The following is a 12,409-nucleotide window of genomic DNA, read 5'->3' as shown; positions in this document are numbered from 1 at the left end:
ATATACCACTTATTTTGCTTCATATTTGCATTTACTTATAATGCCTGACCTCTTTCCTTTCTTCTACTTTATGTATAGAGTATGATTGGCTCTGATTTGTATACATTTATGTAAGTCTACTATCTATTGAGCTAGCAGTTATTCTGCCAGTAAGCTGTTAAATTATTGTAATATTATGGTATAACTTATTCTTATACCTAGTGGCCATGGAACCAAACTTTAGGCTTAGCTGTAACTAGTAGGAAAAAAATCAGAAATAGACAGCCACTCTTAGTCCTTGATACTGTTCAATATTTTCAATTATTGATTGGCCTTTTGGGTATATAATTTATGCACAAATTATGTGTATATAATTTACTGATTTTATCGTACAGGGTTTCGTGCATTGTTTTAGCTTTCAACACATTTACCAGCTACATGTTGTTTGAATTATGAGCCTACTGCTCATATAAGAGCTTGCTCTCTCTCTCTCTCTCTCTCTCTCTCTCTCTCTCTCTCGCTCTCGCTCTCTCTCTCTCTCACACACACACACACACACACAGCTCATTACATATATTCTCTAATAGCTAAATGCATATATCCCTTTATGTATATATACAGTATGTGTGTTCTAACAATTTCTTGCAGAGCTTTATGCATTGTTTCAGCTCACAACATTCTTGTCTGTCTACATATTTACTCAAATTACACACTTACTACTCATGTAAGAGCTTCACTCTCTCTCTTGGCTCATTACATATATTCTCTAATAGCTAAATGCATATATCCCTGTATGTGTGTATTTTCTGAGAGTTTCAACAATCTCAGTGAAATTTAGTATAAAATTAGGAGCATGCAGTTTTTATGGTAATAATGCATATATGCTATTTTAATTTTATTTTCTGATTGTTACACTATTCTTCATTTTCCAATCATGGAAAATGAAGAATAGTGTGACATTCTTCATTGCTGTGACAAAGTTTCTGAGAAATCTTCTCAGAAACTTTGTCACAGCAGATATGAGTAACCCGTGGCCTTCTGGCCATGATGGACTTGTACAACAGTAGTGTTCATTTTCTTGTTGTACAATAAAGAGTATATATATATTTTTTTTGCTCCAGTTTTCACTTTTATTCTTACAAAAGACTGGTTTTCTTTTCAATTCTGCTTTCACTCGGTCAGTCAGTCACTAGTGGACTGATTTGAATTGGTTATTTTATTTCCCTCTAAAAAAAACCATTTGCGAATTTATTAATTTTCTCCACTTATTTTGTTATTGATTAATGTATTAATTAATGCTTGGTTAAAATTAATTTCGAAAGTTTCTGGAAATTGTAATATGTATTTAGAGATCTTTAAGACCTGATGTAGCTAAGCTGTTATATAAGTATGCTACAGCCATTATGGTTATTTTCTTCACCTGTTCTGAATGTCTTAGAATTAGCAATGTATACCTTGCTTACCAGTTTAAAGTTTTATTATTTTCCACCTGTCCTTAGTTTATGTACAACTGTTACATAGCAGTGGTACATTCTGTGTGAATATTTTGCATTGTTAAGTTAACAGTGAACAGGAAATATATGATGTTCCATGCAGTTAGATACCATGTATTTCAAGAAAGAAATACAGGCCTTCTTCAGCAGGAAGCAGAAAATATCTGCATTGGATATGCAATGCTGAAATTAGAGATTATTTTTAAAAAACTTTTATAAAAACTTATGTTTTTTCATGACTTACTGAATAATCTGAATTCAGATTATTCAGTAGTCAATAATCTGAATTATTAATTTACATTTTTCAATAATTTACTTTCAGAACTTTGCTAGTTTTCTGTAAAATACTAGTTAAATTTAAAATCTTTAGAAAGGATGTGGATAAACGGAATGTAGTGATTGGAGAGGACAAGAAAGGGTGACTACTCCTGGGTGCATTTATATGGGAGGAACACTTACCTGTCTATATATTTACTCAAATTATGAACTTACTACTCATGTAAGAGCAGTATTGGCTATTTTAGGTATATAAATGGATCTAAATTGCTTTTCATAGTAAATTAAATTTCATTTTAATATATCTGGGACCCTACTTTGGTGAGGGTCCCAGATATATTGTTTGAATAATTGACAGAATAATTTCAGGCAGGTGTACAACTGAAGTGGAATGGTTGTACACTGGCACAGGCAAGTTATGCTTTGTAAGCTTGTTATCAGGCAGCTCAGCCTAGAAGAAGAAGGCAGCAAAGTGGCCTTTGAAATTCAGCTATACTCCTTCCCTTTTTTAGCTTAACTGGCTTACTTAAATTAAAAATTTTAACTTGTCTTTATTTTGTTTAGCTAACTTAAAACCTATAGAAAATAAACATTTTAATGTTACCTTATGTAGTGTTGTGCATGCTTGTATGCACACTCATTTAAATACTTGTATAACTCTAAATATGCCATTAAACAAGTTTGATCAGGCTTAATATATTTTGGACTTCAAATCTGATATCAGTAGAGATCATAGCACACACTCAGTTCTAACCTATCGTGGAATCAGAATCAGCAGAACAGTGACAGGTGGGGGCTGTTTCCTTGACATGTGGAAAGTGCATCACTCTAAGGCGTGAAAATATAAGGCTGAATATGAGGTGTAACACCTGCATTTTAAATGGTATATTTGTACTGATTTTAGTTTTTATATTTTATGAATTTTTTGGAAATTTTTATACATATCAGCTGTTGACAGTAAAGTTTTTGTCTGATTATTTTGCATTACCATTTTATTTTCATCTTATGTCCATTTATGTGCTGGCAACAGCACAACTTTGTTCATGTATTATGATTTCCATTAATTATAGTCTCAAAAAAATTATACAAGATGGTAAATAAACACTGGAAATAGTGTTATAATCAACAAGTAGTATATAATTTTTTTCCTGCTTGTAACGGTAAATGTTGCAGTGCAGAAAAACCCTAAAAAATTCCACTAGAAAAGTTGGCAGAAACAAATATGTGTTGGCAAGCATCAAGAGAATGTGGTATGAGGATCTCCAGTTGTTACCAATCAAATTCCATCTTGAAACTTTTGGATTACCCCACTGTCAAGCTATACTAAGCATCTCTTTGAAGACAGTAAAATTGTCATATCATTTGTGTCTAGACCTTGATTTCAGCTTGGGCAGAGACATTTTCTTTTTTTTTTTAATTACAAAAGATGTGCTGAAGAAAACTTCCAATTATTCAAGAAAGACAAATTCATCTAAATGATGTTACTACGGGGGGGGGGGGAGAAACTTCTTTTTTTCCCAACTTCATATGGGGAGTCCTTTTAGACCCAAATGGTTCCCACAAGTTGGAGTAATATGCTGTGTGACAAGAAGTGTATTGCAATGCATTTATTCCCTGTATTGCCAGATCATTTGATTTGACTCTGTCTGATTTAGTTTTGTGTGGTTGTGGTTGTTATTAAACTCATGTATACAAAAGCAAAATTAGCTTCTACAGGGAAGAATGTTCTTTTGCAGTTCAGCTACTCTGTTCAAGTTAGTGATTTCTCAAATGGGTATTTTCAATAAATGACTACATAGTTTTGTCAAAGAAAGATCAAATAAATCTCCACATTGTATTTTAGTTTGGTGTATGATTTTATTCTCACAGCTTCAATATTTAATTTTGTTATAAATCAATTTATTAACATAATTGATGACACACCCACCCTGTGTTATGAAATATTAAAATACCAGTTAATATAGTAAATAAGTAGTTAGTCCTAACTCTTAATAAAATTAACAGTAGCTGATTACAGCTATGAAAAATGGTGTGACTCGTTTGGCGGTATGCAGCCTATTGTATTCTTTGAAAGTGAAACTTGAGAGCAAAGCATAGTGCTACTTTAGCATCGTACATTTAAACTTCATCTACCTTAGAGGTGCTTATTTATTTATTTATTTTTTATTTTTTTACTTTATGCTATTCTCATCCTTCTTTCTTCGTCTTCTGCTGTCCTGTCTCCTGGGAGAGAGAGAGAGTGTGTGTGTGTGTGTGTGTGTGTGTGTGCGTGCGTGCGTGCGTGCGTGCGTGTGTGTGTGTGCGTGCGTGCGCGCACGCGCGCGCGCTGTTGCTGGTGCGGGGTTCTTTTGAATGGCTCCAAACCCTCTTTGGACATTCAGTACGTGACTGTTGAGGTTGGCCATGGTTCTTGCGCAGTTGTGGCCTACCTCCCCGTGGCGTAGACGGACACTGGGCAGGCTTTCCAGGTGATCGCCTGCCTGGTGACAAAACGGCCAGAAACAACTAAACAACACAACAACACACACACTGCACGAACATAACGTTACACACATTTCTGGCCTGTTACAGTGCTCTGTAACCATCACAGTGTACAAAGATGGAGTTGAACTTTCGTTCAGGTGCCGTCCTACATAAGATACTATACATGTCTACATGTCTACCTTAGAGGTGCACTGAAATACTATTGAAAGTATATGAAAATTGCACTTATTTTCATGTACAAAAAAGAACTTCTATTGTGAGATTGTTACAAAGAATATAATTAGTTCTCACAAATATAGTTTAGAAGTTACATTTTTGTCAGTAAGGATATTGACAAAAGTATTGAAAAATGTAACCTCTAAACTCTTTATCTGCGAGTAGTGATTATATCTTTTGTAACAACTTCATAATAAAGTCTTTTTCTTACATTTTTTACATTTCTGGGAATTTCTTGCCCATGTAAAATCCACTACAAGTTATTAACTGGTTGAACTGAAATGATCTAAAAATATAATTAGTAGTTTATTGATTGCTATTATGTTTAAATATCACTTTCAGGTGCAATACTGGCTGCAGAAGTTATCTGAAGAACTTCAAGAAAGACTGGAGAAAGATCAAAAGGATGTGAGTAATAATATGTAGGGTCATTCCATGAAGCTAAGATAATAAATGAAAATATAAAATTTTTAAAATATGGGTATATTTGTTACAAAAACAGTATAAAATCCTAAATGAAATAAGTCTTTTTAATTTAAGTATTTTCCATACATAAGATGCACTCCCCCCCCCAAATGTTACCTAAAATTCTGCATTTTATTGTCCAAAAGACAGTTTTTCAAGAAATGCCATTGAAGATGATGCACGCTTTTCAAATTTCAAAAAAGTGAAATTTCAGATCATAACACTGGCAATGATGACCTTGAGAGCGATGATGGGAGTTTTGGGATTTATAATGAGTAAATTAAATAAATGGATAATGAATAAATTCAAGGAAGAGGAAGAACTAGATAAACTGTTAGAGGGAATGGGTGGATGAAATGGGAAAGTGTTGGCTTTTTTTTTTTTTTTTTTTTGCTGGTGCTGTATAAGCTTGCTTTCTTGCATCATTTGCCAATGCTGAAAACTATTAATATTATTGCAGACTACTTTGTATTTTCTGTATTGAACAGTCTCTTGATAAACTAGAAATTCCTGACAGCCTTCTTCTCTGATACCGATTTCATCAATTCTTTGGTCAGTCCTTTCGTGCCACATCTTTTTAAAGGTATGAAATGGTGTGTAGCATCTAGAATTATTTTATGAAACATTTCCCATTTAGCATGCATCTCTTAAGAATTTTGCCTGCTCACACTGAATTTAACTTGTGATATACCTAAGACTAATATAATCCCCTATGAGAAAATGGAACCCTTCCCTTTATCCTAGTTAAAAATATTGATCTTCCTAGTGATATATCTTACAGGTCATTGTATAACTGATTTCCTTTTAACATGGTAATAGTGTTCTTCCAAATTTACAAAACTTAATGAAAGTATTTTTTCTTATTTATTTTAATATATATTTCAGTAATTTTTATTTCTCTATTTAATTTTCGGATTAATTTGATCATATATCATATATTATACCATCATATTATTACTAATAAAAGCTGTGTGTTTTTTATTAGTAACAAACATTTTCAAATTTTGAATTTTCATGCGCACATGCCAAAGTATGCACACTAGAGTGTTTAATAAGTTTTATATATATATATATTCCTTCTGTTAAAAAAAAAAAAAGGAGGGGGAAGCAATATATGAAATAATTAGTTAGTGAATTGATTCTGATTTCTATATTTATTATGAAAAGGTTTGATTCATTTTTTCTTCTTTTCCTTGCATTTAGAACAAAAGGGTTGCCAAAGTGTTAGTCATTAGTTTTCATTACCAAGTTGAGTCTGGTAGAGAATCAGCATCACGTTCCTGTCCAATATACACCTATGATTCTGCTAAGTTGGCTCATGACTCATTTTTGCTGCTGCAAAAATTTAATACAGCCCAGTCATCAAGTAAAATGTGGTGAGATATTTTGAATTTTATATTTTGTTAAATAAGTTCATAGAACTATAAAGAATTCATCCAAATAATAGTTAACACTAGTATACCTGATATAAAAACTATTAGTATATTTTTATTCATAACCTTGTGTGATCACTAAAAACCAGTTTCATTTTATCCTAGCATATCATATTTTTCAAAGCCAGAGCAGCATGAAATTTTCCACAGTCCATCCAACTTAATGGTCTCTATTAAAACTTAAAGCTTAAGAATGTTATTTGCTGTAGTTAATGTAATTTAGTAGTAATATCATGTATAATATATACAGATCTCTATTATATATGTCGTAATATTTTTTGTATATATATATATCGGTGTAATTATTCATTAAATTTTAGTTTTGATGTGTTATTGCCAGTGTAAACTTATAACATGAAGGCAAGTTTCTACATTCTATCCTGCAATCATCCTTCAGTTTGAATTTATGCCTCTCCTCATATGTGTAGTCTGAGCAAGAGGAAAAATTCCATCAGCATTGAGCTTTCTCAATTCATTCTCCAACTTTTTCAAGCCTTTGAACACCTCAATTAGATCACCTTGCAGGTGCTTAGTCACCAGACACTGCAATTTGTAGAACTAAAGCCTTTCTTGGTAAGACCACCCTTTTGTTCCCTTTACTACTCTCATTGCCCTTCTCTGCACCTATTCCATTATATCTACATCCTTCAGGTCTCCAGACCTGTAGGCTATACTCAAAATGCAGCCTTGTAAAATGGGATAACCATCCCCTGATCGTTACCAGCAAAGCTCCTGTATATATATCATTGACAAAACCCCAATGAGCTGTCCTTGCAGCCTGTCTGCACTGCTCAGAGAACCTCATATCTGACTGCCCAATTACCCCAGACCTTTTCATTTTCCACTACCCTGAGTGTAGTACCACTCAGTTGGTACGTTAATCTGGGATTACTACTACCCATTGCAGTATCTTGCATTTTTCAGTGTTAAACTTTAATTGCCATTTCTTGGCCCATCTGCCTAATTTTTTTAGATCTTGTTGCAGTAGCTTATCTTTGTTACTGCCACCCTTAATATCTAAGTTAGCAAATGTGCAAACTTAGACATTAAGCCTGATATATACCTTCATAAATATTAAAAAATATAGAAAACAACAATGGGGCAAACTCTGAACCCTGGGGAACTCTGCCAATAACATTAGTCCACAAAAGAACAGTGACCATTAATAACCAATCTGTCTTCTCCCACTCTAATCTGATCACTGTCTTGGATGATAAGTATAACTCAACAACATGAAGATGCTTTCTTATCCTTTTCATGAAAGGCACTTTGCTGCACATCTATTCCTGAAATTTCTGATAATCAGATGATGTTAATTGTTCCTTTGGGACAGGCGCCTCCGTAGCCAGGTGGGCAGGAGCAGCAGTGTGTAGCACACACTTCTTGATTAGACCGGGGTTCGAGCCCATGACCACCAAATATGGAGGATGGGAAAGGTCAGGGAATGACCACCGCATATCCCCGGAGCAGTACGGCCTTAGTTGCTAATGCTCCTAAAAACCAAATAACAACTTTTGGGACAACAGTCATAAACTTTGTAAAGAAGCCAGGTAGCATTGTTTTTCTTTCTTTGTTGCCTGGGGACACCGTTGTTTCTGCAGTGATTGACATAGCTTGGGCTTGTAATCATTTTAAGCAAAAGACACTGTTATCCATAAATCAATCTAAAGTTACTAATATTATTTTTAATTTAATATAGCGTCACCTGAGGGAAATTCTATATTAATTGAAAACTCAAAGCACCACAATTATAGTCATTTTGTAACTTAGTATGCTTTAATAAGTAAGCAAACAGTGAGTGGAAGCAAATTTCCCATTAAATAATTTAATCCCTATACTTGGCTAAAATAGTACCTATATTTTCAAATTGTTGCACTGGGCCACAGCAGGAAATTTTAATTCTGCACACTGTTTGGTTGCTCACTTAGATTCAATTGTTTTATTCACTATTTGTGTAAGCTTGTTAATTAAGGCTACCTACCATCTGATGAGAAGCCACGAGTTTCTGAACAGCTGTAATGCTAGTGCTTTGAGTTTTTAATTAATAGCAGGTTTGGTCCTGATTGATCTTATTAAGTTAAGATGATATTAGTAATGTTGATCAATTTGTGGATAACAGCATTGTTTCTAAAGTGAGTCCAAGATCTGTCACTGGAGGGATAGTCCCCAGACAGTAAAAACAGAAAGTGTGATAGAGTAGCATTCTTTTCTCAAACTACATAAAATTCCTCTGCTGCCTCTGTAAGCAGGACAGTATGACTAAACCTGACCACTGGGGGAGGGGGGGGGGTGAACAAAAAAGAACCAGCTTGCAGTTGTGTCTTCCAGCAAAGTGCTCATCACTTTTAGGATAGAAATCAGATTACAACCTAATAACATCAAATACTAATTACAGCTGTGTTCTCTGATATATTGATATACTTGCATATGCATATTTCTGATTACTGATTACTCTGCATGGAAAGTCATCTGATGCCTTTGTGTGAAATATTATCAGTGTAAACTTGCAAATTGACATAGCCTTAAAAACCAAAGTATAGCATATTTAAATCTTGTGATCATGGAATCCACTATTATAGGCATCTCTCCATTGGTCTGTAAATGTTTTAACTAGTCCTTAGTTTTTAATTATGTTCTTATATCAAACCAAACAGAATTTGAGGCAAGTTGTGTAATATAAATGAAGCATCGGCTGTATTAAGAGTAGATTAATATTTTTACAAAACTTGAAGCATATAGCTGAAAAAATCTATCTACTGATTTCAAAGAAATAACTACTGTAAAAGGAAAGGATTTTCTTTTTACAAAAGTGATTATAATGATGATATTTGAATGTTTTTCCTACTGAGAATTCAACCTTCATTTCCCAATGTATCTGTTAAATATAACCTTCCCAGGACCACATATATTCTTGCTTTTGTTTTTTGTAAATTTTCCTCCAGAACAAAAGGAGGAGGCAAAAACATGAAGGTATGTGTAGCCCTGGAAAGACCAAAGAGGGTTTTTTTATATTTTAGAAAAATTGCATATTTAGTTTGCATTTTTTCGGTTCCTTTTAATAGTTAGTGTGAAATGAGTTTTAGCAGTATATTTTGAAGTTTTTCCCCCCTCTTTTTTTGTCTTATAATTGTATGAAATTAAACTCTAAAAGATTTTACCCCATGTAAATATGGGAAACATTAGTTCATATAAATGTAATATAATAAACATATTTATTCACTGTCATTCATAAAGAAGCTATATTCTGCTTTTAGTTAATACATACATTAAACTGTTTTCTTATTTCAGGTCTCCCAGTATTTTAAGTCTGAGTATGTCAGCTGGAAAGTTTCATGATAATCCAGATCATAAAATATCCAAAATTCAGAACTATTTTAAATACAAGGGGTATTCAAAACAGCCATGCATAGACTCTGAGGCGGTGTCACCTGATGGTGAAACTACAGAACAGACAAGTTATCACAAGAAAAATGTCACTGTCAGTGATGAGATAAAACCAACTGAAGATGCAGTTCAGATTTCAGGTTGCCGTGATGGCAATGAGAATTACAAAGTATGCCCTTTCCAGAAAAGTACTGCTTGTATGTCACATGCTAGCAACGTTTTAAAAGAGAAATCAGTGCCAGCAGACACAAGTCAGGCATTCAAAGAAGGCATCAAACTGACCACATCTGTTTCCAGTGATTCAAATGATTCATCTGAAAAATGTACACCTGGTACTATATCTATTGTAACAGAGCAAAGTGATGCACCTTACAACAAATGTATCAAATCACAGACTGTAACAGAGCCATCAAAAAGTAAGCGGCCTCTGGGATTCTTTGCACGTAAGATGGCAGAAAATGCAGCATCTCTAAAAAAGAGAGACAATGGACGTCCAGGGGAATTAGATGAGGATTCAAATCAAGTAGAGGATATTATAATTAGTAAAGCATGTTCCGATAAGACTACAGGCATTTTGCTTGAGGAATATAGTGGTATTCAAAGAGAAAACAGCAACTCATCAATTTCATCATTTAGTGATGAGATGAAACCTGAAAATCTTACTTCAGAAAAATTGCATGAACCAGCAGCAAAAAGCATTGCTGATTATCTTCTTCCATGCAGCAGTAGCACAAATGTGCAGCAGAAGGAAGAAACTAGTGGACAAACAGCAAACTTGTCAGATTCGCTAGGTAATTTAATACCAGAAGTTTGCATTCAGTGTAGTACATGTGGCGAGCAGATTCCAGTATGGGAGAAACAAGAGCATGATGATTTTCACTTAGCTACACAGCTTCAGAAGGAGTTAAATAATCCTGCTGTACTTCACACTAAAGGTAATGGAGGGAATAAGCTTGTAGTTAAAAAGAGGGGACGTCCAAGAGAGATAGGTGGTAAAACAGGAAAGAAATCTAAAGGTGTTAGTACAACTCTGGATGCATTTTTAAAATAAGACATAAATACTCCTGAAAAATTAATTGATTTTAATGGTAGCATGAATGTTACTTTTTATTATTTATTACAGTAATTTTAGAAATTTTGATTTTTAGAGATACTCATATTTCAGCACTGCTGAAGTAACATTAAAATGTGTGACGTTATTTCACTCATTACTAAATTTATATCGACACAGCTGAGCTGTGATTGTTGGATATTTTACTGGTATTCTGAACTTCAGTTTTGCTTCTACTTCTATTTTATACGTCAGTGCTTAACACATATATTAAATGTGTTAAATGCCAAACATAAGAGTTTTATAATTTAAAATTAATAAAGGTATAAAGTTATGAGAATATCTGGAATGAGATGAGATGTAATAGTTTTCATTAATTTAGAAACTTGTTTTAGCGGAATGTGATTTGAGTGAAAAGTACTAGCTAAGGAAAATTATTCATCTCTTGCTACCCCACCCTTCTATTTTTGCCAAAATAAAATACTTTGTGAGGTTGAGCTGAAAAAGTAATGCCTCTTATGTCATAACTTTTTGAAAGAATACAATAAATTAGGAAAAAGTTTTTTTTTATGTACAACCCATCTTACCTTAATTTAATGTATAATTTTTCTGCAAGAGCAAGAGAAGGCAGGCCTCTTTTGCTCTTCTATTGTGTGTATATATACGTATATCTGTGTTGAGCTAGTTGACCAATGAACTGATAATAATTTATTTAAAATTCTTTCTTCGAGAGGCCAGTCATCTCTTTGTGGCCACTTTAATTTCTTCATTAGAGTCACATCTTTTGAGACAAATTTTTTTTTGTTCTTTGGGAACAAAGAAGTCACTTAGAGCTAAATCTGAGCTATGGGGAGGATGCACACCAGCATCAGATACCAGTGACAAAATCTTTGCCAGTATTGAATGTCTGTAGTGCGATTGCTTGTTGTATTGAAGCAGGATTGTTTTGTTTCAAGACCTTACTCATTTGATTCAGTTTTTGAGCTTGTTCAGTGTCTTAGTGTACCAGACTGGATTAACTGCAGCCCCTCTTCAAAAAATATGATCTGGTTAACACCCATGATGTCCCACATTGTTTGAATTGGGCGCCTCCGTAGCCAGGTGGGCAGGAACAGCAGTGCATAGCACACGCTTCTTGATTAGACCGGGGTTCGAGCTCGTGAGCCATCAAATATGAAGGATGCAGAAAGGTCAGGAAATGACCACCGCATATCCCCTGAGCAATATGGCCTTAGTTGCTAATGCTCCTAAAAACCAAATAACAAAATAACATTGTTTGAATTGTATGCTCAATGATGCTACTTGTTTTTGTAAAGTTGCATCCTTTAAGGATATACTGATAAGGATAATGATGTTCCTGCATTTTTTTTTCGTTTATCACCTTTCTGAATAAAATACTCTTTCTTATTTTTTCTTATTGCTTGTGTAATGTAAACTATACGGAATGGCAAGGAATTATATGAATTCATATTTTGCTGTCTTAATGAAATTTGTATGTCATTTACCAAGATATTTGTACATTGAGATGTAAGAATTTAAAAGATATGTATATTTTTAAATTTTTTAAGAGTATCATTTTAACTGACAGTATTTTTGATGTGGTGATTAGTTCTTTTTATTGATTTAAT

General features: G+C 33.7%; 1 protein-coding gene across 1 annotated transcript in view; it reads left to right on the top strand.

Annotated features, from left to right (window-relative positions):
* LOC150085055 (DNA polymerase eta-like) overlaps window positions 1-10,781 on the top strand; it is a 32,344-nt gene extending 21,563 nt beyond the window's left edge. The window contains exons 8-10 of the mRNA XM_090376448.1: window positions 4,791-4,856; window positions 6,117-6,289; window positions 9,635-10,781. Coding sequence (XP_090232574.1) covers window positions 4,791-4,856; window positions 6,117-6,289; window positions 9,635-10,781 — 1,386 coding nt within the window. The remainder of the gene's footprint in view (window positions 1-4,790; window positions 4,857-6,116; window positions 6,290-9,634) is intronic.
* The last annotated feature ends 1,628 nt before the right edge of the window (window positions 10,782-12,409 follow it).

Source organism: Mastigoproctus giganteus, chromosome 6, assembly GCF_048544385.1.
Source record: "Mastigoproctus giganteus isolate SK-2022 chromosome 6, ASM4854438v1, whole genome shotgun sequence".
Taxonomy (NCBI): Eukaryota; Metazoa; Arthropoda; class Arachnida; order Uropygi; family Thelyphonidae; genus Mastigoproctus; species Mastigoproctus giganteus.
Note: the sequence above shows the minus strand (reverse complement) of the source record. Positions and strands in the feature narration are given on the sequence as shown.